Source organism: Anolis sagrei, chromosome 2 (genome assembly GCF_037176765.1).
Source record: "Anolis sagrei isolate rAnoSag1 chromosome 2, rAnoSag1.mat, whole genome shotgun sequence".
Lineage (NCBI taxonomy): Eukaryota > Metazoa > Chordata > Lepidosauria > Squamata > Dactyloidae > Anolis > Anolis sagrei.
In genome coordinates, this window is record NC_090022.1 from 179,220,678 (window position 1) to 179,247,627 (window position 26,950).

The window sequence follows — 26,950 nt, forward strand, 5'->3', positions numbered from 1 at the left end:
CTGTGATGATTGGCTCTAATATCAGCAAGCCAGCAGGAGAGCCAATGGCGGCCTGAGCCCTGCTTTGGCCGCTCAGCCAATGAGGGGGAGAGAGATAGGGACAGGCCCATAGCCAGGATGTTGATTCGAGGGGGGGGGTGAGTATGATTCGGGGGGGGGGGCTTAGTTTGATTTCGGGGAGGGGGGCTTAGGATCTACCCTAGCAAACCTTTTGTATCGTTATCCCAATACCCCCATGCATATGGGATATATTTATCACTAGCCGTCCCCTGCCATGCTTTGCTGCGGCCCACATGGGGGTTCTGTGTGGGAGGTTTGACCCAATTTTATCGTTGGTGGGGTTCAGAATGCTCTGTGATTGTAGGTAAACTATAAATTCCTGAAACTACAACTCCCAAATGACAAAATCAATTTTTTTGAGTGAAGGACATACATTGGGTTGTTAGGTATCTTGTGCCCAAACTTGGTGTCAATTCGCCCAGTAGTTTTTGAGTTCTGTTAATCCCACAAACGAACATTACATTTTTATTTATATAGATGGTGATCAGATAATGATATGAATATACATAACAGTTTAATGTACCAGTAAGGCCTTCTCGCAGACCACCCTGAGAATTTCGGGGGGGGGGGGGCTGAAGCCCCTGAAGTCCCCCCCTCCCGGCTACATGCCTGGCCTTTTCTCCCTGACCAAGCTGTAGGCTGTATATCTCCCCGGCCAAGCCGTAGAAGACAAAGTTTTCTACAGGAGCTCTTTGCTTTATGTCCTGTGCGAAAGGCTTCTCTGTGAGAACTGACTCAAAAAGGCTCCTATTCCCTCCAAAACTCAAAAAGGGGCGGGACCAGGGAACCTAACGATAATTGACAGGTGGCTTGCCCTATGATTGCAAACTATAACAGGAAGCCACCCTGCTGCAAAATCCCACGCCTGGGATTGCAAACAAACATTTAATGCAATGCAAACAGAATTGGAGCAGCACATTATGGCCTTTCAGCCTGACCTAAAGGACATTTAATCAACTACCAAGCTTGCAAGCTTTGTGTTTTGTTTGTTTGCTTGTTTAAAAATGCAATACAACTGTTTGGTTTGCTCCTGACACGATAAATAAATAAAATATAACCTGATCTACTTAACAGGGGGGAGAGGGTTGTAAGAGTGCGAGGAAGCGATATTATGCTTTGATCTCACTAGAAGACAGAGTATCCAAATATACTTAGGCATGCTATGGTATCCTGGGAGTTGTACGTTTACAAGACCTTTAACCTTCTCTGCCCAAGAGTGCTGCTGCCTCACTAAACTACAGTTCCCAGGACTCCATATCCATCAGCCAAGACGGTTAAAGTGGTGCCAAAATCAAAGTACAGGAATTGTGCAGAGTAGATGCAACCCTTATCAGCTCCACGCGGAAGGAAGACATCCAAATCAACATATGAACCCATATCGCCCCAGCGCGTCGCAGCCAATCGCTTTTGCGGAACGCCCCGTGACGTCAGAGATGGAGTTCCAAGTTCAAAGAAGAGGGATGGTGGAAGCCCAGGCCGGCGCCCCGCCCCCGACTTGAGGAGCGCTGATTGGCGGAAACGCCTGCCCGTTTCCTTCCCCAGCGAGCCCTCCATTGGCAGTAAGGGTGAGCTTTAGTGAACAGGTGAGCTTGGCGCGGGAGAGAAGTCAGTGCGGACGCGTTTGAGGACAGGCTGTGCAGGTAATTGTGGTAAGGCTTGGGAAAGGGCGGAAAATAGAATTAAACGTTGCAAATAGATAGATGTAGGTAGCATGCTTGGGGTCATGATTGCAGATTCTGCTGGTGGGCAATTCACTCTATACATGCTTCGCCCTAGGCTTATTTTTTGTTTTGTGGCAGATTGTTTGTTAGGTCTGTAACCCATAGAGATGCAGATCCAGATCAGGCTGGATCTACAATGTCATGTAAAATACAGATTATGTGCTTTGATCTGGATTATATGGCAGTTTAGACTCATATAATCCAGTTCAAAGCAGATAATGTGAATTATCTGATTTGATAGATTATATGGCAGCATAGTAACGCACTGAGCTTCTTGTGGTGCAGTGGGTTAAAGCGCTGAGCTGCTGAGCTTGTTGACCGAAAGGTCGCAGATTCGAATCCGAGGAGCGGCGTGAGCGTCCGCTGTCAGCCTCAGCTTCTGCCAACCTAGCAGTTCGAAAACATGCAAATGTGAGTAGAGCAATAGGTACCACTCCGGCGGGAAGGTAACAGCACTCATAGAATCATAGAATCAAAGAGTTGGAAGAGACCTCATGGGCCATCCAGTCCAACCCCCTGCCAAGAAGCAAGAATATTGCATTCAAATCACCCCTGACAGATGGCCATCCAGCCTCTGTTTAAAAGCTTCCAAAGAAGTAGCCTCCACCACACTCTGGGGCAGAGAGTTCCACTGCTGAACGGCTCTCACAGTCAGGAAGTTCTTCTTCATGTTCAGATGGAATCTCCTTTCTTGTAGTTTGAAGCCATTGTTCCGCATCCTAATCTCCATGGAAGCTGTAAACAAGCTTGCTCCCTCCTCCCTGTGGCTTCCTCTCACATATTTATACATGGTTATCCTGTCTCTTCTCATCCTTCCCTTCTTCAGGCTAAACATGCCCAGCTCCTTAAGCCGCTCCTCATAGGGCTTGTTCTCCAGACAGTTGATCATTTCAGTCGCCCTCCTCTGGACACATTCCAGCTTGTCAATATCTCTCTTGAATTGTGGTGCCCAGAATTGGACACAATATTCCAGGTGTGGTCTAACCAAAGCGGAATAGAGGGGTAGCATGACTTCCCTAGATCTAGACACTATGCTCATATTGATGCAGGCCAAAATGCTGGCCACATGACCTTGGAGGTGTCTACGGACAACGCCGGCTCTTTGGCTTAGAAATGGAAATGAGCACCACACCCCAGAGTTGGACACAACTGGACTTAATGTCAGGGGAAAACCTTTACCCTTTACTAGTTCCTGAGGAATCTGTATAATGACAAAGTTCTGACCATGGGACAACTGACTGGTTCAAGATTGGGAAAGGCGTACGGCAGGGTTGTATCCTCTCACCCAACCTATTCAACTTGTTTGCAGAACACATCATACGATGTGCGGGGCTTGACAAATCCAAGGCTGGGGTGAAAATTGCTGGAAGAAACATTAACAACCTCAGATATGCAGATGATACCACTTTGATGACCAAAAGTGAGGAGGAGCTGAGGAGCCTTCTAATCATATGTGTCTACACTGCCATATAATCCAGTTCAAAGCAGATAATCTGGATTTTTATGGCCATGTAGAAGGGCCCTGGATCTGTAGGCAAGAAAAAGATGTGATAAATGAATCAAAGCCATAAATAACATGGTTATTTTGTTTCCTTTCTTTCTCCAGGAAAAAGTGCACTTGCCAGTCTTTGACGCCCTCCTTGGATTTGTCTTTGGACACCATGGGACTGGAAACAAAGCCCCATGTGGTCGCCCACCCTTACTGGCCTCGAAATCTGAAGCTCCCGCATTACATCCCGAATGACCGTCCCATGTGGCAGATCTTGGCTTTCCTCTTCTCCATCTCAGGGCTTCTCCTGATAGTGACTTGGTCGGTGGCCGGCTGGCGCAGCCGGAAAGCCTCCCCTTTGGGAACTTGGCGCTCCTTGGCGGTCTGCTGGTTTGCCATCTGCGGCTTCATTCACGGTGTCATTGAGGGCTGGTTTAGCCTCTACCACATGGAAATCCCTGGAGACCAGTCCTTCCTCTCCCAGCTATGTAAGATGTGGTTGGATGTGTGCTTGCATGCTCTATCTGTGCTTTTATCCTCAGCTCTGGGATAGGGAGGTAGACAGTGCTGTGATTGGGGATAGCAGCTCCCTGGTTTTCTCTTAACTCTCAGGCTGGAACTACACTGCTATGTAATGCAGTTTGTAACTGTTTATATGGTCAGTGTAGACTAGTGATTCCCAACTTGTGGTCCGTGGACCTCCAGTGGTCCCCAAGAACTAAAATATGGTCCACAGCCTCAGCGAAACCCTCTCATAGTGCCGAGGCAACAGGGGTGTTGGGAGGGGAGAGGATTTCTATCCACGAAAGACACGACAACAAGCCGCTTGACTGCTGCTTCTCCTCCTCCTCCCTCCTCCTGAACGGAGCCGTTCCATGTGGTGTCTGGAAGCAGGGGTGCCTTGGTGCCTTTGTTTTTAAGTCTGTTTCTGAGATGGGGTATCAATTTGGGCTATTAATTCAGAAAATTGCATTGGATAAACCATATCAGCTCTAGATTATTAAATATGGTTTTCTGTTGGCAAGCATATGGTGACTACTGGATGGCATATGTTCTATATCAGAAACTAGAGCTGATGTGGTCTATCCAGTGCAATTTTCTGCATCAGGACCCCAAATAATCGGAATCTAAAGTTGACCAATTCATAACCCTTTTGGTACTAATGTTGGAGAGTAGTCCCTTGTCAAAAAAAGGTTGGGAACCACTGCTTTAGACCATACAAACTGCATTATAAGGGTCTATCTACACCAGTGGTTCCCAACCTTCAGTTCTCCAGGTGTTTTGGACTTCATTTCCCAAAAATCCTAGCCAGCTTGTGGGAGCTGAAGTTCAAAAACACATGGAGGACCAAAGATTGGGAACCACTAATGCTTTTGAACTGTGGTGCTGGAGGAAAGTTCTGAGAGTGCCTTGGACTGCAAGAAGATTCAGCCAGTCCATACTTCAAGAAATAAAGCCCGACTGCTCATTGGAGGGAAGGATAGTAGAGGCCAAGATGAAGTACTTTGGCCACATTATGAGAAGACAGGAAAGCTTAGAGAAGACAATGATGCTGGGGGAAATGGAAGGAAAAAGGAAGAGGGGCCAACCAAGGCCAAGATGGATGGATGGTATCCTTGAAATTACTGAATTGACCTTGAAGGAGCTGGGGGTGGTGACGACCGACAGGGAGCTCTGGCATGGACTGGTCCACGAAGTCACAAAGAGTCAGAAACGACTGAACGAATGAACAACAACAAATCTACACTGATCATATAATATACTTTTCAACTATAAATGTCCATTTAAACCATGATTTGCCTGAAGTCAGGAAACTGATCCATCCTCTATTCAGTTACCACACAGTAAGGCACACTGAATTCAATAAGCCTTACTTCTGAGTAGTACTATATCAGATATTGCGTAGTAAGCCTTGTATTCTATAGTTGTTAGTGGAGAGAGAGGAGAGGTGATATGGGCTACACCTTCCACTTAGCTGGGGCCAGTTTCTAGTTCCTCTGTCAGAACTGCTTCCCACAGCCTTCATTGCACCACCATGTTCAACATTTATGCAACTTGCATGTTTACATTTCCTTTTCTCTAAGGTTGCCTTTGCCTAGTCCCTCAAATCTGTTGCCTCATTGTATATTAGCAAATTATTCTAATTACCTAATGTTGCAGATCAGGCACATTTTTTCCCTTTTGCTGTTTTTCAAATTGTATTCTTTTTTCAGTTAGAAGTTATCTGAGAGAGTAATGTATCTGATGTCAAGTAACATTTAATGTTATGGATTTGGAGCAGGGAGACCTAAGTTTAATTTTCCACTACACTGACTATTTAATAAAGTTTCCAACGGGTATTGAAGAAAGCTGTTTCTCAGATGATTACTTAGGAAATCCTGGAGGCCCAGGTGGAGATTACAGAAACCACAGAGTACTGTTGCACATTAAGGGATTTCTTTCACATGTTTTTGTAGATGTTTGTTGCCTCGCCATTGCATTACCTGGCCACTGTAGTTAAGGATTTAGTAATGGAATAACCATGGGAGTATGGATCAGGACTACTTTTCCACAAACCTATGAACCCAATAGTGTGAGAGACCCTACATTGGGTCTTCTTAGGTCCACATCACAGGAACACGTAAGGAAGGAGACAGTCCCAAAAAAGATTAAAAAAACAAGGTTTATTTTAGTTTCTTCATGAAAAAGACGGACAGCCTGGCAGCATACGCAGATGCTACCCTTCAAGTGATTGCCGCGCCCCTCTTCTTTTTCTGCTGACTTTATACTCAAGTAATAGGTCATGGAAAGTACTCTCTTTCCAGCTCCTCTCCCTTGACCTTTTGATTGAAAGTACCTTCTTGTACCTGCAGACTCTGCACTTAACCACAACCTTTGAACTTAACCACAACACAACTTCCGACCTCTACATGTCACATCTTGTTTCTTAAAAACATTTTCTTCCCTGTTGCTCCTTTTCTACAGAGAAAGGGTATGTTTCTCTTTTGCTGTTAATTTCATTCAAAGCCCCTTGCTTAGCATTTGCAAATTTCACTCAAAGACCCTTTAACTAGGACATTAAGATCGTCTGGGAAGGCCCTGCTCTCGGTCCCGCCTGCGTCACAAGTACGTCTGGTAGGGTCGAGAGACAGGGCCTTCTCAGCGGTGGCCCCTCAGCTGTGGAACGCCCTTCCTACTGATATTAGATCGGCCCCCTCCTTGTTATCATTCTAGAGGAAAGTGAAGACCTGCTTGTTCGAGCAGGCATTTGAATAGGCAGTGTAAAGAATATAGGAATATGGAACAATTGGGTGATGAAACTGGGTCCTGATTCTAATTATGAGACGCTAACGAGATGAGATGTTTATTGATGTATAATGGATTGTTTAATATGCTACTGTTTTAATTGTTTTTAACTGTTTTATGTTGTTCTGAGCATTGAATTTTACTATTGTTAACCGCTTTGAGTCACCCGAGGGCTGAGAAAAGCGGTATACAAATATAGTAAATTAATAAATATATTAGGATTTTTATAGAGATTAAAAGGGATAGGGGGAACCATATAAAGTGGAAATGTAAATTTGTGTGCATACGTACATTCATGTGTGTTCAAGTTGCTTGTTGACTCATTCCAACTCATGACTGTTATAAGGTAGTTAAGGAACACTCAGAACGGATATTTTTGTAAGGCAGTCCAAATGAATGAACAAAAATAATACTATCATTTTGCCATACACAGATACTTCCTCTGATATTCTATTTTTTACCATCAATTTTGGGCTGATATCTTCTCGTGATATAGCCCAAGTACAGCATAGATAATCCCCCGGTGGCGCAGTGGGTTAAACCCCTGTGCCGGCAGGACTGAAGAGCGACAGGTCGCAGGTTCGAATCCAGGGAGAGGCGGATGAGCTCCCTTTATCAGCTCCAGCTCCTCATGCGGGGACATGAGAGAAGCCTCCCACAAGGATGATAAAAACATCAATTCATCCGGGCGTCCCCTGGGCAACGTCCTTGCAGACAGCCAATTCTCTCACACCAGAAGCGACTTGCAGTTTCTCAAGTTGCTCCTGACACGACAAAAAATACATAAATCCTACCTTTAGCATCCAGTTATCTGTCTTTACACTTCTGGGTCTTTTCTTCACAGCTGCCCTTCCAAGCCCTGATTTATTGATTTCATTTAATTTAATTAATAAATGGCAGTCAAAGAATGGAAAACCTTGAAGTATTTCGGTATCTTCGTTGTCTGCTTTAAAGTTATTTAAATGTGATGCTTTTTGTTTTCTAATATTCAACTGTAAACCTCCTCTTTGCACTTTCTTTCAGGACTCTTCAGTAATTGTTCCAAGCCTTTGCTATTGTCTGTTAGTAGTATGGTGTGTCATCTGCATATATTAAAGTGCCAATGTTCCTTCCTCTAATGTTTATGTCTTCTCTCTCCAAATTTCATCCTGTGTTTATTTGTGATACATCCACCATACAAGTTAAGCAGATTGTGGGATAAAATGCAGCCTTGCTTGGCCCCTCTTGCCAACTGGAAACATTCTGTTTCTCTGGGCCCATCCACACAGACCTATATCCCAGAATACCTGCTTTGAACTGGGTTATCTGAGTCCACACTCAGATAATGTGGGATTTTCTGCCTTGATATTCTGGGATATAGGGCTGTGTGGAAGGGCCCTGAAGGTAGTTTCTTGTTCTAAGTACAGGTTATGCATTAGAACATTAAATGTTAAGGGTCACACAATTCTTTAAGAGCTGTCCCACCTGCTCCCTAACTATTTATTTATCGTGTCAGGAGCAAACCAAACAGTTGTGTTGCAATTTTTAACAAACAAACAAACAAACAAAACACAAAGTTTGCAAGCTTGGTAGTTGATTAAATGTCCTTTGACCAGTATCTGGCCACTTGGAGTACCTCTGGTGTTACTATAAGAAGGTCCTCCATTGTGCATGTAGCAGGGCTCAGGTTGCATCGCAGCAGGTGGTCTGTGGTTTGCTCTTCTCCACACTCGCATGTCGTGGATTCCACTTTGTAGCCCTATTTCTTAAGGTTGGCTCTGAATCTTGTGGTGCCAGAAGCAGTCTGTTCAGCGCCTTCCAAGTCACCCAGTTTTCTGTGTGCCCACGGGGGAGTCTCTCATTTGGTATCAGCCATTGATTGAGGCTCTGGGTTTGAGCCTGCCACTTTTGGACTCTTGCTTGCTGGGGTGTTCCAGCAAGTGTCTCTGTGGATCTTTCTTGATTTAAGTCATTGACGTGCTTGCTGATACCCAAACAAGGGATGAGCTGGAGATGTCACTGTCTTGATCCATTCACTATTGGCTGCTACTTCTCGGCAGATGTCAGGTGGTGCAATACCGGCTAAACAGTGTCATTTCTCCAGTGGTGTAGGGCGCAAACAACCCGTGATAATGCGGCATGTCTCATTAAGAGCCACATCTACCGCTTTGGTGTGGTGAGATGTGTTCCACACTGGGTATGCGTACTCAGCAGCAGAGTAGCAGAGTGCAAGGGCAGATGTCTTCTCTGTGTCTGGTTGTGACCCCCAGGTTGTGCCAGTCAGCTTTTGTATGATATTGTTTCTAACGCCCACTTTTTGCTTGATATTCAGGCAGAGCTTCTTGTAGGTCAGAGCACGGTCCAGAGTAACTCCCAGGTATTTGGGTGCGCTGCAATGCTCCAGTGGGATTCCTTCCCAGGTCATCCTCAGAGCTCGGGATGCTTGTCTGTTCTTAAGATGAAAAGCACATGTCTGTGCTTTAGATGGATTAGGGATCAGCTAGTTTTCCCTGTAACAGGCAGTGAGAGCACCTAGAGCTTCAGAAAGTTTCTGTTCAACCATCTCAAAGCTCCCTGCTTGAGCAGTAATGGCATCAGCATCCCAAACTGACCCCATGTCTGCATAGTCTGTCCCTCAAATGCTCCTTGTACTGCGAATTCCTTCATCTCTCTGACCCATCTGCACTGCCATATGAAATCTGCTTTGAACTGGATTGTATGGCAGTGTAGACTCATATAATCCAGTTTGAAGGAGATAATGTGGATTCACAATCTACTGAGATTCTCAGTTCTTCAATTCCTGAAGACTTTTGTGTCACTGTTGATGGCAACTAACGTTTCACCTTATTTTCTTCTCTTATATTGCAGGGAAAGAGTATGCAAAAGGTGACAGCAGATACGTCATGTAAGTGTTAGGTGGTGGGTGAGGGTTTTATCTTTGCCACACGATGGAAGAGATTTTACTTCTCAACAAGATAGATTTGAATATTCTTTCAGCAAAAGATAGAGCAAGAAACATTAAAGGGAATGTTAAATGTGTTACTGAGACTTTAATAATATCTACAATTAATTTGCCTGTTGTTTTATGATTTTCCAAGATAACTGATGATCCTAAGGGTTTGGATTATTATGATTCAAGATCTTGAGAGTCTGCATTAGTATCCTTGAAGACCAGAAACATGAAAAGAACAGCTCTTGATGTATTGTCGAAGGCTTTCATGGTTGCTGTGAGTTTTCTGGGCTGTATGACCATGTTCCAGAAGCATTCTCTCCTGACACATCACCCACATCTATGGTAGGCATCTTCAGAGGTTGAGGGGTCTGTTGGAATCTAGGCAAGTAGGGTTTATTTATATGTGGAATGTCCACGGCGGGAGAAAGAAATCTTGTCTGCTTGAGGCAAGTGTGATGTTGCCATAGGCCAGCTTGATTCAAGGCTATTTAATGCTAATCAAGGTGGCCAATTGCAACATTCACACTTGCCTCAAGCAGACAAGAGTTCTTTCTCCCACCCGGGACATTCCACAGACATATAAACCTCACTTGCCTAGTTTTTTACAGACCTCACAACCTCTGAGGATGCCTGCCATAGATGTGGGCAAAACATCAGGAGAGAATGCTTCCAGAACATGACCACACAGCCTAGAAAATTCACAGCAACCCAGCTCTTGATGTACTTTGCACTCTTAATGCTATTGCAGAAAGTGTGTGTTGCTTTGTGAGAGAGTCTGTGATGCTTCATTGCCAGAGAGAGAACTGAGTTCAGAGATTTTCCCATGATAGGGGTGATCAATCTCTGATGCCCTTATCCATAAGATAGGCTGTGATAGGCTGATTAATTCCCCAGTGTTTTTTTAAAATCAAATTTCTTAAAATATTTAACTCAGACATCCAAATTTTCTTAACAACTAGTAAATCAATAACTAACCTAGCTCAAATATAACACCTAAAGTCAGATCTACACTGACAATTTAATACAGTTTAAAACGGGTATAAAAGTTGTTTTGCTGTGCAGGTGATTACATAGTTCTGCCCCTTTATCTCACCCTGAGTTTTTAAAATTATTTTATGTACATATGGCCTGCTCTCTGGCATTATGTTTTGGTTTCTATGTTTTGTGTATGTTGTTTATATGCTTTGATGTTTTATACTTTATTGTTATGTTGTTTATTTTACTGCAATTTGTATTTTTGTATTGTTATTTGTTGTTTGGGCTTGGCTCCATGTAAGCCGCTCCGAGTCCCCATTGGGGGAGATGGTGGCGGGGTATAAATAAAGTTTATTATTATTATTATTATTATTATTATTATTATTATTACATAGTCAATCTTGGAACTAATTCGAGGCTTGAATGGTGATTATACAAACCACAGAGCATTAATTAACATCAAAGGCATTGTTTTGTGTGCTTTCGTGGAAGCTAGCTTCAAACTGCATTAAATTCTCAATGTAATGAATATATTATGTAAATTTGTCAACTGCTTTATGAATTTTGGAGATAACTTGGATCAATCCTATTCTGCAGATGGCGTACATGAAATGCACATCTCTTACTACCTTTCTCTCAGCCTAGCCTCTCTTTACGTGCAATGATAGAAGAAATGAATTAATGGAGAATATGAGATGGAATATATTATTATTATTATTATTATTAACTTTATTTGTACCCCGCTAGCATCTCCCGAAGGACTCGATGCGGCTTACACGGGCCGAAGCCTCAAATACAATACAATAGAAAACATAACACAACAATAAACAAAGCAAATCAAAACAATTAAGCAAAATAACCACAATGACAATACATCAAGACACTATTAAAACTGGTTTGGCCAGCGCAATGAGGTACAGGGTTAAAAGTGCTGAGATGGCAGGAGGAACGTAAGATTAAAAGTGCGGTGTGCAGCAACAATAGTTGTGCTAAAGTGCATCTAGGACTTGGGATGGGGATTCCTAATCTGCGAAGGCACATCGGAACAGCCAAGTTTTTAGGTTCCTTCTGAAAACTGCTAGAGTAGGGGCCTGACAAAGCTCTTTTGGAAGGGCATTCCAAAGTCGGGGGGCCGCCACAGAGAAGGCCCTGTCCCGTGTCCCCACCAAGCGCGCTTGCGACGTAGGTGGGATCACGAGCAGGGCCTCCCCAGATGACCGGAGTGAGCGTGTGGGTTCGTAGATGGAGATGCGGTCACGCAGGTAGGGTGGTCCCAAACCGTTCAGGGCTTTGTAGGTGACTACCTGCACCTTGAATTGGGCTCGGAAAATAAATGGCAGCCAGTGGAGCTCCTTGAACAGGAGGGTTGACCTCTCCTGATAATGAGCTCCAGTTAGCATCCTAGCTGCTGCCCGCTGGACCAATTGAAGTTTCCGAGCCGTCTTCAAGGGCAGCCCCACGTAGAGCGCATTGCAGTAATCCATTCTAGAGGTGACCAAGGCGTGGACCACCCCGGCCAGATCATATATCTGAACAAAGAAAGAGGGTTCTGGATAAAAATAATATGGACTAGCCTTTCAGAGAAGCAATTTAAATCTTGATTTACGTTGATCTGAAAAACATGCTTTGAAAGCTGCCTTGCGAATTGTATAAGGAAAAAAACGTGACATACATTAAACAAAGAGTGGAATAATATATGGATTTATTTTCAATTGAATCAAATCTGCTGGTGGGTGAGGCCCTTAAAGAAACTTTGCTTGTGTTTCCTCCCAGCCCGTCATCTGAATAGGCACACTGTTGATTATTGTATAATTAGTATATATGCAATATGGATTGAAGAATATTTACTAGCCTGAGGCGAACTTAGGAATTCTTTATTGCTACTTGATCATTCTGATTTTACTGATTGGATAGTGAAAGGATGAGAGGCAGCTGTTGCTTAGCAGTGATTGTGTTACCAGTTTCCAGAGGGATAATTGTGTTACTCCGTTATGGCAAAAACAAGGGTGACTTTTGGCACTTTAAAGACTACATATTTGTTGTAGAATGAACTTTCATTAAAGGCACTGAAGTGTTATCCTGAGTTGACAGGTATTATATGTACTAAGGAGAGATTCAAAAGAGTGAGATCAGATACAGTGCTCGAAAAAGTTATTTTTGGACAGTATCTCCGTAAATCCAAGAGAATGAGAGTGGTCATGCTAGCTGGTGGATCTGAGGAGTTATAGTCCATAAATAACATTTCCACATCCTGGAAAGGAAATTCATTTGATTTACTTCTGTATTCCTAAGTAATTTGAGGAACTAAAGTTGAGAAACAAGATTTGCACATCCTAGAAGCATTTGAAGTGTTTTGGAACTCCTAAGTGACGTCTGCCTCACATTTTTGTGTCTCCAGAGCCGACAACTTCACAGTTTGCATGGAGACCATCACAGCCTTTGCCTGGGGCCCTCTTAGTCTTTGGACAGTGCTGGCTTTTCTTTCACGCCAACCGTACCGATTTGTGCTGCAACTGGTGGTGTCTTTAGGTTAGTATATGGAGTAATACTTGCATCTTCCAACTCGCTAAACTCATCTGGAGACTGAAGTCCCTTCTACACTGCCATATAATTCAGATTGCCAAAGCAGCTAATCTACCTTATCTGCTTTGACCTGGATTATATGAGTCTACACTACCATATAATCAAGGAAGCCCTCCAGCTTCAGCCTCAGCAGATCCTTCTGCCTCTTGAGCGATCCTGCTCTGAGCCACAGAGCCCTTGCTGGTGCAGTGGGTTAAACCCCTGTGCCGGCAGGACTGAAGACCGACAGGTCGCAGGTTCGAATCTGGGGAGAGCGTGGATGAGCTCCCTCTATCAGCTCCAGCTCCTCATGCGGGGACATGAGAGAAGCCTCCCACGAGGATGATAAAACATAATTTAAAAAATCATCTGGGCATCCCCTGGGCAACGTCCTTGCAGACAGCCAATTCTCTCACACCAGAAGTGACTTGCAGTTTCTCAAGTCGCTCCTGACACGACAAAAACAACAACAAAAACAAACCATATAATCCAGTTCAAAGCAGATAATCTGGATTTTATATGGCAATGTAGATGGGGCCTGTGAGCCTATCAAAACATTGGATTTTTAAACTGTAGCCTGATTGAGTATAATATTTTAACATGTGATTATATGCCCCATGTATTTCCGGCAGCTCTTTGTTTTTACTCTTGTTTTTCCCATTTTGAATCTTTTTTTTCTTGCTCTTCTCTGAAATTTCTCCCATATTCATTTCTCTCTCAAGCAAACTGATTTTTTCACATCTTCCCATGCTTCTCTTCCACCCTGAATGCTTGCTTGCCTGCTGTTCTTTCAAAGCAACTTTGGGAATTGTGGTGTAAAACAAGAGGGATGGAAAGCAGGAATGGCTTGCGCTCCATATTTCACACTCGTTTTAAATGCTAAAACTCCTCATTGAGTCTTGCAAATTGTAAAAAATCCAATCCATAATTTACTACATGTCTATATTTGATGTTTCAATGCATTGAGGATAGAGTGAGGTCCTCCCTATTAATTCTGTGCGGCATAAAAACTCAGTGGATGGAACTAGCCACACTTCCTGTGGGCTGTAATCCCCTAAATAACTTTTATTAACTTTGTGGGTTGTTTATATTAACATATTCTTGTACTTATATGACAGCAATTAAAAGGTGTTTGTACTACACATTTTTTTAATAGGAAGAGAGCCTATGGTGTGCATGTTTTAGGCTTAACAGTAAGGATACCATCTCACATGTGCTCACAAAGTCTTTTGAAAACATTTTTATACTTGAGCTCCCGGTGGCGCACTGGGTTAAAGCCCTGTGCCGGCAGGACTGAAGACCTACAGGTCGCAGGTTCGAATCCGGGGAGAGGCGAATGAGCTCCCTCATGCGTGAACATGAGAGAAGCCTCCCACAAGGATGATAAAACATCAAAATCATCCGGGCGTCCCCTGGGCAACATCCTTGCAGACGGCCAATTCTCTCACAACAGGACACTCCTGACATGAAAAAAAATATATACTTACTGTCACTTCCTCCCCCTCACCAACGCACATCTCATCACTGTTCTTCCTTGCTGTAGACTAATTCTGAGCTGTTTTGATCTAACCTTTTTTATTCTACTTAAATGATTTTCTTGTCTTTGTCTCATAGGCCAGCTGTATGGAGACGTTCTCTATTTCTACACCGAGTACCGGGATGGTTTCCGACACAGCGAAATGTGGCACCCGATTTATTTCTGGTTTTATTTTGTCTTCATGAATGCACTCTGGATCATCATCCCCTCTGTTCTCATTTTGGATGCTTGGAAACACCTTAGCGCTTCCCAGAGGATAATGGATGCTGGAAAGTTCAAGAAACACTGATCACGCTATTTCTTGCAGGGTCAGGATATGGAGTATTGTTCCGTTTGGGCAGTATTGTATTCATTCAGTGGGTTGGTTAGCTGTTTCCAGCTCCATGTCTAGGTTTGTCTCCTCTCATTCCTTAAACCCCTCAGAGGTCCTGTGCCAAGATATAACAAGAACCAGTTCTGAGGAACAGCACCATCTATGGCAGTTATTCCCCACTGCTGCCTTAACATGTAGCCCCAAAGTAGGGATGGGCAACAGTGGCTCTTTAGATGTCATTCAATTACAATATATGTCCATATTACATTGTGGGTTGATCAGATGTGTTTCTTTTGGTTTGCTAAAACAACCCAAAATGATTATTGGAGCTTTAGCTCCAGAAACTGTGAACAAAATATTTTAAGTCATAGTAGGTAATGTGTAGCCCTTCAGTAGTTGTGGGTCTGAAGATGCTTATCAGCTCTATCCCACACAGAAAATAGTGAATGTTAATAGTCCATTGTCCTCCTCCAAGAGTGCAATCCTAACAGAAGCTACTAGAGAGTAAAAATTCCTGAAGTATGTGGGTTTTATTTCTAAGTAAATAAACATGGAGTAAGTATACCTTTGCAGTGCCCCCTTGGGCTCAAACTTGGTGTTCTGGAGGATGCATATGAGGCTCTGTTTCCCTCCTAGTTCTAAAGCTATGTCTCTTAGGCATGTGCAACCATGGTTCTAAATCAGTGGTTCTCAAACTGTGTGTCCCCAGGTGTTTTGGCCTACAATTCCCAGAAATCCCAGCCAGTTTACCAGCTGTTAGGATTTCTGGGAGTTGAAGGCCAAAACATCTGGGGACCCAAAGATTGAGAACCACTGTTCTAAATGGTTCTCAAGTACTTACAAAACTAAAGTTCTGGTGGTGAAAACTAGGGGGCGCTGGTGCTTTGCTTCTACAGTGTTGCTAAAGTTCTGGTGGTGAAAATGTTAGAACTCTTACAAAACTTTCAAAATTTCATTATTATTTCATTATTGGTGATTTTTATGACAGAACCTATTAGGAACTGTCATTTTTAATGAAATTTTGAAAGTCGTGTTAGAGTTCTGAAAGTTTCACCACCGGAACTTTAGCAGCACTGTCGAAACAAAGCACCAGCGCCCCCTAGTTTTCACCACCAGAACTTTGTAAGTACTTTAGAAACATTTAGAACAATGGTTGCAAATGCCTAAATTGTCTCAAAACTAAAAGGGAGCACATGTATCTTATCTCATAGCACTGCTGCCTTAGATCAGTGATATTAGAAGTTTCATGGAAGGTATTCTGCATTTATCCTGGTCACAAATTAAAAGGAACTCAAGCTAGAAGGACACCAGCTGTTCATTACTCTCGGCAATGGAGGTTCAGATGGTTGTCTTGCAGTTTATGATCTTACTCCAGCAAAGTGATCAGTCCATGCTTGGGGCAGACCCAGCAGATACTCTTTGGCAATGAACACTGTTCAGATGAAATGAGGAAAGGACATATAGAATCTGGATGGCTGAGTTCTACTCTCTTGGATCTGTGAAGGATGGGTAGATAATGGTGCGGTCTAGGTATTTAGTAGGGCTGTCCAAACACGGAAAAAATTGTTTCTAAACTCGATTCGTTTTTAGGGGTTTTTTGCGTTTCGTTATTTAAAAGAATTCCGAAATTTTCCTTTAAAAAAGTTCGATATTTATGAAATTTCGGAAATAAAAAACCAATTACGAAACAATTACGAATCGATTACAAATCGATTCGTTAATGGCGGCCGCGATCGCGCAGTACGCTAAAAAAACTTCTGAAGCTTCCCTCTCCCTCTGTTGTTGACTGTTGGTGTGATAATTATATTTTTTTTCACTGAGAAAACAAAAACTTGCACCAGACATGCGGAAATAATAACGAAACATTTACGAATCAATAACGAATCAATAAAGAATCAATTCTGAAACAATTACGAAACGAATTGGAAAAATTCGTTTCATTTTTTAGTTGCTCCTGAATGGTTCAATATCGCTTCGTTATAAAAAAAATAACGAATTTTTAACGAATTATGAAATTACGAAACGAAACCGCCCAGCCCTAGTATTTAGCCATCCATAACATACTTGGATTGTCTTTTTAGATCCCTTCAAATCTGTTTCCCATTTGCTACTGAACGCTTTCAGCAGCACAGCTCATTCCCATTACCCATGACTTGAATGTTTTCCATCTTCCACTAGATCAGTCATTTATATGTGGAAATGTGATCTTTTTTAAAAAAAAATAAACGATACAAAACTGCTTGTTTGCTTGGTGTGTGTACATGCTGGGTAGATGGTGATAATTCCTTACCTGCAACTCCCTATTTAGGGAAACTGGAAATGTTTGTGCAGGGGCCCGTTTCACCCAGAATTCGGACCCTGTGTTTTTTTCTACAACTGCCTTAAATGGTGAGGAAGTATAACTGTTGAAAATAATGTAGATGGGATCTTGTTCTAATTGTATTATTTAAATTTCTCCCTCCATAAATGTCAGCCTCGGGCGTACTTGCATGTGAGAATATTCCACAATTGTGGAATAGTCACAGGGAAAATTCTTTCTAAAATAATGGACCCACATCCCGATTTTTTGTTGTTGTTCGTCATCATTTGACTTCGATGTATAGTGAGACCTGTATTGACCTACACAGTCTTTAAAAAAAAAAAGGACATATTTCTGGATTCTCATACTTTCTGTTCCACATCCACAAACATGATTCTGCTCTGGACTGCATCTGAAGATGTGAATTAATATCTGAGAAAGCATGCTACATTAAAAGCCAGTTATAGCTTTTAAAAAGTTCTGCCACTACCTTCCCTTTAAGCATTTCTGAAAACAGTTCAATCCATTAAGAAAATACTTGTATTTTCCAAAGGGAAATCCATCTGGTGAATTTAATAATGCATTTATTAGCCCATATGTTTGCACCTTCAGAGCGCTTGTTGACTCATGGTAACTTCATGAAGTTTATAGGGTTATTTTTAAAAGGCAAATTATACTTGGAGGTGGTTTTGCTGGTTCCTTTCTTCTGCAATCCATCCTAGTGCCTGGTATTTGTTGGTGGTGTCCCGCCCAATTGCTAACCAGTGTCGGCCCTGCTTACCTTTCAACATCAGACAGCACTGTATGTCTTTAGAGTACTTAGTAGGCATATGCAATCCATGGTTCTAAAGTACTGTATATTCTGGCGTATAAGACTACTTTTTAGCCCAAGAAAGCCTTCTCAAAAGTCAGGGGTCGTCTTATCCGCAGGAGTCATCTTATACACGGGAGTCGTCTTATAGAGCGGGTGCTGAAACTTCCAATCCGGACTGGAGAATCTGTGGTTGCTGCATATTGTGGGAGAGCTCAAAAATGGCAGTGGCCACGTCCCTGCTGTATGCAGCAACTGTATGAAAGCATTAAGGGCGACACTGTACAAGTACGGTAGAAGAAAATCCATTAATCAGGATTCGTGGACTTAATGTGGTCCTGATGGTGAGTGAAGGGGCGCCTCACCGGGAAGGTGTAAGTGAAGGGTGGAGCAAGCTGCAGGCTTCCGGGGCGCCTGGGGTATGGAAAAAAGAGATAGAGTGGCTCTGGGCCCAGACAAACACATCTCTTTTACCTGTCCGGCCCGCCCTTGTATCCTATTACTGTACCTCCTCCTCTGCCTCTCAAATCTCTCTCCTGAAGACTGCAGTGAAGTGGTGCAGGTGTGCAGGTGTGAGATCTGAGAGGCAGAGAAGGAGGTATAGTAATTTAAAAATTACCATATTGAAATCAAATCTGATGCTTTTAAAAATTTTATTTGGTGCGTGTTGGAAGAGGGGGTAGTCTTATACGGCAAGTATATCCCAAACTCTATATTTTAACTGGAAAAGTTGGGGGTCGTCTTATACGCCCAGTCGTCTTATATGCCGAAATATACGGTACTTACAAAACTAAAGTTCTGGTGGTGAAAACTAGGGGGTGCTGGTGCTTTGCTTCTACAGTGTTGCTAAAGTTCTGGTGGTGAAAATTTCAGAACTCTAACAAAACTTTCAAAATTTCATTATAAATGGGAGTTCCTAATTGGTTCTGTCATAAAAATAATCAAGAATGAAATAATAATGAAAATTTTGAAAGTTTTGAAAATTTTTGAAAGTTTTTATTTCAACTGAGTATGGTCTATGAACCCAACTTAGCTTTTAGACCCAAAATCGGAAGAGAAATATTTCTGAAATTGAAAAGAAAACCATTAGTAAGAGCAGCATTTGCTGTACATGTTGTTGCTGACAGGTTCGTGTCAATGTCTAAAACAGGCACTAGATGGCGGTCAAAAACCTTTGAAACCAGAATATAAGAATTGATATGAGTTCAGTTTATTGAAGAATTTTGATCAAAGAAAGACCGAAGTTCTCAACCAAGTTCTCAACCAAGATAACCACCCGCCTCCACATGTTTAATATCTGATCTGGCCTCATAATATAAGCAGAGAAAGGGAATCCCTCTATTGTGCGGGAAGCCACCTGCAGAGAAAGAATTAGCTGAAAGCGAATTGCATAGGGAAAGGAATTGCTTTCCTCATAAGCAGACTCAAGAGAAATGCTGAATAATATCATTTAGTATCATCAGCTTCAGAGGCTACAGTCTTTTGTCCAGCCAGAGAGGTCTCTTCCTTGGCAGTAGTTCACCCAAGCGACCCTAAAAGACAGAACGAGAGCATTTTAGAGATAAAGGTTCCTTTGACAACTACAAGTGAGGGCCACTGATATCCCCATCGGTGTGGGGATGGGGAGAGGTAACAAAATAAGGGAATTGCTCCCCTAATACACCCCTTCCTTGAATGTCTCCAAATTTCTAACATTTCACAGAGCGAGACATAGAATATAATTCATGCAAGAACGCATCCATTTTCTGTGCTCACGATCCACTGGTCATGTTGCCTACACCTTTTTTCTTTGGATATCTATAAGGTAATGGTTTCTCCTTAACATTAAGTCTAGTCGAGTCCATCTCTGGGGGGTGGTGCTCATCTCCATTTCTAAGCTGAAGAGCCAGCGTTCTCCGTAGACAACTCTAAGGTCATGTGGCTGGCATGACTGCATGCGGTGCCGTTACCTTCCCGCCAGAGCATTACATATTGATGTACTCATATTTGCATTGTTGTTGTTATTATTATTGCTTGTATTATTGTATTTGGGCTCGGCCTCATGTAAGCCGTACCAAGTCCCTTGGGGAGATGGTAGCGGGGTACAAATAAATTATTATTATTATTATTATTATTATTATTATTATTATTATTATGTTTTCAGACTGCTAGGTTGGTAGAAGCTGTGGCTAACAGCAGGAGCTCACCCCACTCCCCAGATTCAAACCGCTGATCTTTTGGTCAGCATACTTTTTTAATAAATGCATGAATTTGAAGTTGAAAGAGATTGCAAGGCTATCCATTTGTGGAGTGAAGAACATTTTCATGGAGGGCAGAATCGTTATGGGAACAATGTCTTTAATGTGCCCCCCCCCCCCACTGGTGCACCCTGAGTAAGGGCATTGCTGTATAATAACACAAAGAAAACTCTTAAAATTCAGAGTTGATATGGGGAAGCAGTGGTGCCCACAGGGAAATAACTCTAAACACCTTAGAATTATCAATCTCATTACTTCAAAGGGACAAGCGATAGCCATTACAGTGATACCAAAGTGCTATAACTATATATATACTAGCTGTCCCTTGCCACGTGTTGCTGTGGCCCAGACTGTGTAGATGTGTTTTGTGTGTATATATATTTGTGTATATGTGTATGTGTGCGTGTGTGGGTTAGCGCATGCGTTGTAATGTATTTTTTTGTTTTTTTGGCTTTCTAAGTCTCTTTTGCTGTGTTTTTCAGTGTTTTTATGAGTGATAGTCACTTGTTGGCCTGATAGGTGTATTGTGTCCAAATTTGAAGTTCCCACAAACAAACATTACATTTTTGTTTATATAGAATCTATAGATAGTCTTAAATCCGTCACTCAGCTGCAAGGAAGTACCATTTAACCAAGTGTCCCAGTTGAGGAAACCTCTTTAGCTACCAACTATACCTAAGGACTTCTGCCAGCCTAGCAGTTTGAAAATTTGCAAATGTGAGTAGATCAATAGGTACCGCTCCGGCAGGAAGGTAACGGCTCTCCATGCAGTCATGCTGGCCACATGACCTAGGAGGTGTCTACAGACAACGCCGGCTCTTTGGCTTAGAAATGGAGATGAGCACCAACCCCCAGAGTTGGACATGACTAGACTCAATGTCAAGGGAAACCTTTATCTTTATACCAAAGGAAGGCAAAGTCTGTGGTTTTTCTTATGTATTCTGATTTGCCAAAAGGATTTTAGAAAAAAGGTTTGGTTGCAATTGAATCTGAACAAGTGAGAAGACAGATGGCCAAGAAACAAAACAGACTTACCAGGCACTTATTCCGTTGGGATCTTTAACAATTCTCTTTGCGCATGTAATATCATTTGTGATGTCATCAGTTGTGAAAGCTGCTCCCCCAAAAAGAAAACACAAGAATATAACAAATCAAAATAATAAACCAAATTAAAGCTATGAATGAATTTAATGACCAATGGTCTGTTAGGGACAAACACATGTGTACATTTACTATACATATGCATATATTTTGTATCACCCTAAATGTTTGTATTCACTTTGGCCCTCCGCATTTAACAAAGTGGCTAGGTAATCTCTTTGATTTTGCCTATAGGGACACAGCTGGATGCTATTGTTGCCACTTCTTATCAGGCAGAGAATAATAATGTGATAAGGGGACTTTATTAGGTCTATCCTCCCATAAAGGAATAGGGAAGTGGTAAAAGGATCACCATAGCCATCACTCAACATGTGGACTTATACCCTATGGTAGCCATGATGGATTGAAGCCGTAAAAGGGACAAATAAAGCTTATCGCGTATTCAATAACTGAGTCATTTCCAGCCACCTTGTGCAAAGATGGCACTTTCATAGAATCACAGAATCAGAGTTGGAAGAGACCTCATGGGCCATCCAGTCCAACCCCCTGCCAAGAAGCAGGAATATTGCATTCAAATCACCCCTGACAGATGGCCATCCAGCCTCTGTTTAAAAGCTTCCAAAGAAGGAGCCTCCACCACACTCCGGGGCAGAGAGTTCCACTGCTGAACGGCTCTCACAGTCAGGAAGTTCTTCCTCATGTTCAGATGGAATCTCCTTTCTTGTAGTTTGAAGCCATTGTTCCTTGTCCTAATCTCCATGGAAGCAGTAAACGAGCTTGCTCCCTCCTCCTTGTGGCTTCCTCTCACATATTTATACATGGCTATCATATCTCCTCTCAGCCTTCTCTTCTTCAGGCTAAACATGCCCAGCTCCTTAAGCTGCTCCTCATAGGGCTTGTTCTCCAGACAGTTGATCATTTCAGTCACCCTCCTCTGGACACATTCCAGCTTGTCAATATCTCTCTTGAATTGTGGTGCCCAGAATTGGACACAATATTCCAGGTGTGGTCTAACCAAAGCAGAATAGAGGGGTAGCATTACTTCCCTAGATCCAGACACTATGCTCCTATTGATGCAGGCCAAAATCCCTTTCAGTGACAGCACACTACATCAAAACTGTGGGACTTCTTTCACCAGGTATTACCCCTCCCCTAGGGATAGTATGGATGGGAACACCTATAGATAAGATGAAGAATGGCCAAGGATAAGGGGTTTGGGGAGATATAATCCAAAATATCTGGTAGACACCAGACTGGGGAGGACTCAAATGCAAAGCTTTAGTAGCTTTGTAGGGTAGTGCTGAAATATCAATTCAAAGAGGTACGAAAGGAAGAAATGTGTCAAGAGGAAGCTGCGTGAAGCCAACCCTTATTGGGACCACCTTCCACTTGGAAACCAACGTCCTCACTGCGGGAGAACATGTGGATCAAGAATATGGCTTCACAGCCATCTACGGACCCACCGCCAAGACACCAGACTTGGAGGACCATCATCCTCGAGCTACGAGGGATCGCCTAAATAAGTAAACAAGTTGAAATATCAGCCCCACAGTATCCTTCCAGGTGGAACATGAAGCTAAGGTGAGTGAGACTTTGGTTTTATGTGTGTGGAGAGATGGTGTCTTGAGGAGTACAAGTGAGGACAAAATTATAGATTTTTCTGTAACTGGGGAAACATTGGGGATTTATTTCTTGAAGAGGACAAGCAGGCAACATGTCTAAGTTGGCAATAGGAGAATGGTTCAAATGGAGGATCACAACCTTCCTTTGAAAACATCACTCAACCACCCTGTTTGGGGAATTACACAGGCCCTGATAGAGTATTTAATAGTTGACGATGTGGGTTTTATAACAAGCTTACCACTGCAGGAGGTGTGGCAGCCATTCGCAGTTTGTCCCTCTCCATTGTCACACCAATAGCGGCTGTTTATCTGGAAAATCCCGTAGTCACGACTTCCGTCCCAGTTGGGTGGCCCCACAGCCTTGCTGTCGAATCTGCTCTCATAGTAAGCCAAGCAGACCCCTGGGTGGTGGTGGTGGTGGGAAACAAAAATGGACAAGTTTAGCAAGAGGTAGGGAAATTATCATCAAAGAACTGCAGTAAGGTGAAAGGTGTTTTTTTTCTTTTTAGTAAAGAAAAGCTTCTTTTAAAAATTACATGAAAATGGAATATTTTGTGAATGTGAGTGCATTCTTCTTCAAAAGTGCCCCTCCTTCCCCATTTCAAATTAACCTTAAAACATAAAATTGCAAAGTTAGGACACTAAATAATGATGATGATGGTTTTTATTTGTTACTCACCTCTCCTTACAGCTCAAAATACATCAACATAAAATATATACAACAAAATACATTTATTTATTTATTTAAAACTTTTATATCCCAATCTTCTCAATCTCCGTAGAGGGACTAAGACCGGCTTCAAAACGTACTAATATAAAATACACCATAATATAACCATATGTGACCATAATACAGGGTATACAGCAGCAGTAAAGTGCAAATGCAAAATTCATGGTTCAAAGTTGACTGGGTAGACATGCTGGAAGAGATGGGTCTTCAGTTGTGTTTTAAATTCTGACAGCTCATTTAGCTGTCGAATATATTCCGGCAGGTCATTCCACTGTTTGGGTATCAGCAAGCACGTCAACAACTTAAATCTAGAAATAGTTTTCTAAGATCTACAGAGACACTCACTGGAACACCTCAGCAAGCGAGAGTCCAAAAGTGGCAGGCTCAAACCTAGAACCTCAACCAATGGCTGATACCAAATGAGAGACTCCCCCTGGGCACACAGGGGGACTTGGAAGGCACTGAACAGACTGCGCTCTGGCACCACGAGATGCAGAGCCAGCCTCAAGAAATGGGGCCACAAAGTGGAATCCACAACATGCAAGTGTGGAGAGGAGCAAACCACTGACCACCTGCTGCAATGCAACCTGATCCCTGCTACATGCACAATGGAGGACTTTCTTGCAGCAACACCAGAAGCACTCCAAGTGGCCAGATACTGGTCAAAGGACATTTAATCAGCTACCAAGTTTGAAAAATTTGTGGGTTTTTTATCTGTTTGTTTGTTTTGTTCTGTTAGAAATGTAATACAATGTTCTGGTTGCGGATGACACGATAAATAAATACCTGCTGCAATGCAACCTGAGCCCTGCCACATGCACAATGGAGGCCCTTCTTGCAGCAACACCAGAAGCACTCCAAATGGCCAGATACTGGTCAAAGGACATTTAATCAACTACCAAACTTGCAAATTTTGTGTTTTGTCTGTTTGTTTTGTTCTGTTAGAAATGTAATACAATTGACTGGTTGCCCTGACATGACAAATAAACGATAATATAACCATATGCGACCATAATACAGGATATACAGCAGCAGTAGAATGCAAATGCAAAATTCATGGTTCAAAGTTGACCTGCTGGAAGAGATGGGTCTTCAGTTGTGTTTTAAATTCTGACAGCTCATTTAGCTGTCGAATATATTCCGGCAGGTCATTCCACTGTCTTGGGGAAGCTGCTGAAAAGGTCCTCTGGATGATGGTTGCAAGTCGGGTTCTGACCAGTTGAGTAGCTGCCTCCCAGAAGACCTCAGGGTCTTAAAGGGCCATGAATTGTGTGGGAGAAGTAAACAAAAGTAAACAGCCACATTGCCCATCCAGCATACCTCAAGATGCCTTACCACTACCTAACATACCTGAAAAATTATGGAGAGGAGCTCCAGGGGCGCAAGAGAGCATTGGAGCCACCTGTGATTAACAAGCCCCATATTCCCTGGATTAAGTATAATACATCACTGTTTACAGAGATCTACAGTGAAGTGGACATTTCCATCCTTATGTGGTTCTCTTACTCTACCAAGAACAATGAAAGTGAAGTCAGTAGGGTATATCTATAGGGCTGTGGATTGTTTCTTGATAAGTTTTATTACTTACTGAATTTTATTTATGCTAAATGTTTTAACTGTTTTTATGTTATTGTGGGCATCGAATTGTGCCGTTTTGTAAACCGCCTTGAGTTGCCCCCAGGCTGAGAATGGCGGTATATAAATATAGTAAATAAATACACCCTACCCCACATTTTGCGTTAGCTGTTAAAAAGTCCAAAACCATATTAAGACAATGTTGGAGAGGAAGCAGGAGAAAACTTACAATTGTCAAGGCTGTAGCCAGATGAGACATCCATCTGCTTTTCTTTCAGGATCCTAGCCAGTTCACATTTCTCATACACTTTGGCTTCATTGAGAGCAATGAAGAGGCAGAGGAGGATGAAGGCCAACAGTTTCATCTCTGCAGTTCCCTCGTGGATGAGGCATGGATCCTCGGAGAACCTTGGTGGCTTTTATAGCCAAGCCTTCTGACAATTCCTTTGGGTCTAAACGGGAAGAAGAAGATTAATTGTGCAATAAAATAGACAGTAATGAATCTAAAATGGGGAAATGGTGTAATCTGAAATTGTCTCCTCATCTGACAACAGCATGTGCTAAAAGTTAAAGCAGAAGTCAACAAGAGATATATTATACAATGAAGGAACCCCCCCCCCCTTGCTTAATTTATACAGTGGAACCTCTACTTAAGAGCACCCCAAGATAAATGTGTTTTGAGTTAAGAGCTATCACTCAGCAACGGTTTTGCTTTGACATAAGAGCAGCATTTTGAGTTAAGAGCTAGCATCCAAGTGAGTATTAGCGTGAGAGTACAGGGCTTTAGGCCTCTTGACTGCTTTGGGAGATTGCTGTCTACTTTGTTCTTGTTTGCTTTGAGGAACTTTGAGTTAGTTGATGTTGTGTGTTTTTTATTCCTGATATGTTTGGCTTCATGAAGAGTGAGAGAGAGAGCAAGAGATGGAGGGAGGCTGGCATGAGTACAGTATGAAGAAAATGATGTTTCTGTCTCCTCACTTTGTGTTTCCTTGACACAACTTTGTGCTTCAACCATTTGAAAGCTGATCTTTATTTTTTTATGTTCTATGTGAATGTGCACTTATACATTATTTATAATGTACATTTTCTTATTTAAAAACACTTAACAAAAATGTTTTTTTCCAGGTGGTCCAAGCTACATTTTAAATGTCTAGTAAACATTCTTCAAAGATTGCTGTGCATGTGACATATGGTTGGATGGTACCTAAGTGATGGTGTGTGTATACGTACACCCTGCTGTCAATTGAAGAGGACCTTCATGCATTTGTGGAAGTGAACTCTAAATTCACACAAAAATTGTAACAAAAGGATACATATCCTCTAAGATTTTACAGATGAAAACTTTGACACATCTGGCTGAGTAATATCGCAGGGAGGCTGTAGCAGTTAGCTTCCCCTCTGGACTTCTCTCCACTTCTGAATGAGTGAAAACCACGTTTGTGTTTTGCAGGAATTGAGGTAAGCTGGGCCCTTTTCTTAGTCCAAGAGAAAAAGTGTGTATGTGAGTTTTTGCTTATTTCTTCTAGGGCTGATATACCATTCCACGTTTCCTCAGGTTTCAGATCAAGTTACGAATCCACCAGCCCTATCAGTTTGCCCTCTTTGAAATGCACTTTCCGAGACTTCTCATGCCCACCTGATTATCATAAGATCTGAAACAACATCTGTTATAGAACTCCAGTATGCTGATGACAATGTTGT

The 26,950-nt window shown here is 42.4% G+C and overlaps 2 protein-coding genes across 3 annotated transcripts; one reads left to right on the forward strand and one right to left on the reverse strand.

Moving 5' to 3' along the window:
- The first annotated feature begins 1,569 nt into the window (after positions 1 to 1,569).
- Positions 1,570 to 16,176, forward strand: EBP (EBP cholestenol delta-isomerase). Of its 2 annotated transcripts, none has more exons than XM_060763119.2 (5): positions 1,570 to 1,700; positions 3,388 to 3,758; positions 9,403 to 9,439; positions 12,861 to 12,991; positions 14,639 to 16,176. In XM_060763119.2, exons 2-5 carry the CDS (start codon positions 3,443 to 3,445, stop codon positions 14,848 to 14,850), a joined length of 696 nt encoding a protein of 231 aa, XP_060619102.1. In that variant the 5' UTR covers positions 1,570 to 1,700; positions 3,388 to 3,442; the 3' UTR covers positions 14,851 to 16,176. The 2 variants fall into 2 exon arrangements, with proteins under 2 accessions (XP_060619102.1, XP_060619103.1); XM_060763120.2 differs by having other exon boundaries at positions 1,573 to 1,643.
- Positions 16,177 to 19,214: 3,038 nt separating this feature from the next.
- On the reverse strand, positions 19,215 to 25,693 carry LOC132767795 (lysozyme C, milk isozyme-like). The gene is made up of 4 exons (XM_060763118.2): positions 25,479 to 25,693; positions 23,184 to 23,345; positions 21,257 to 21,335; positions 19,215 to 19,516 (listed from the first exon to the last, which is right to left on the reverse strand). The coding sequence occupies exons 1-4, from the start codon at positions 25,612 to 25,614 to the stop codon at positions 19,450 to 19,452; spliced, it is 444 nt and encodes a 147-aa protein (XP_060619101.2). The 5' UTR covers positions 25,615 to 25,693; the 3' UTR covers positions 19,215 to 19,449.
- Between the last annotated feature and the right edge of the window lie 1,257 nt (positions 25,694 to 26,950).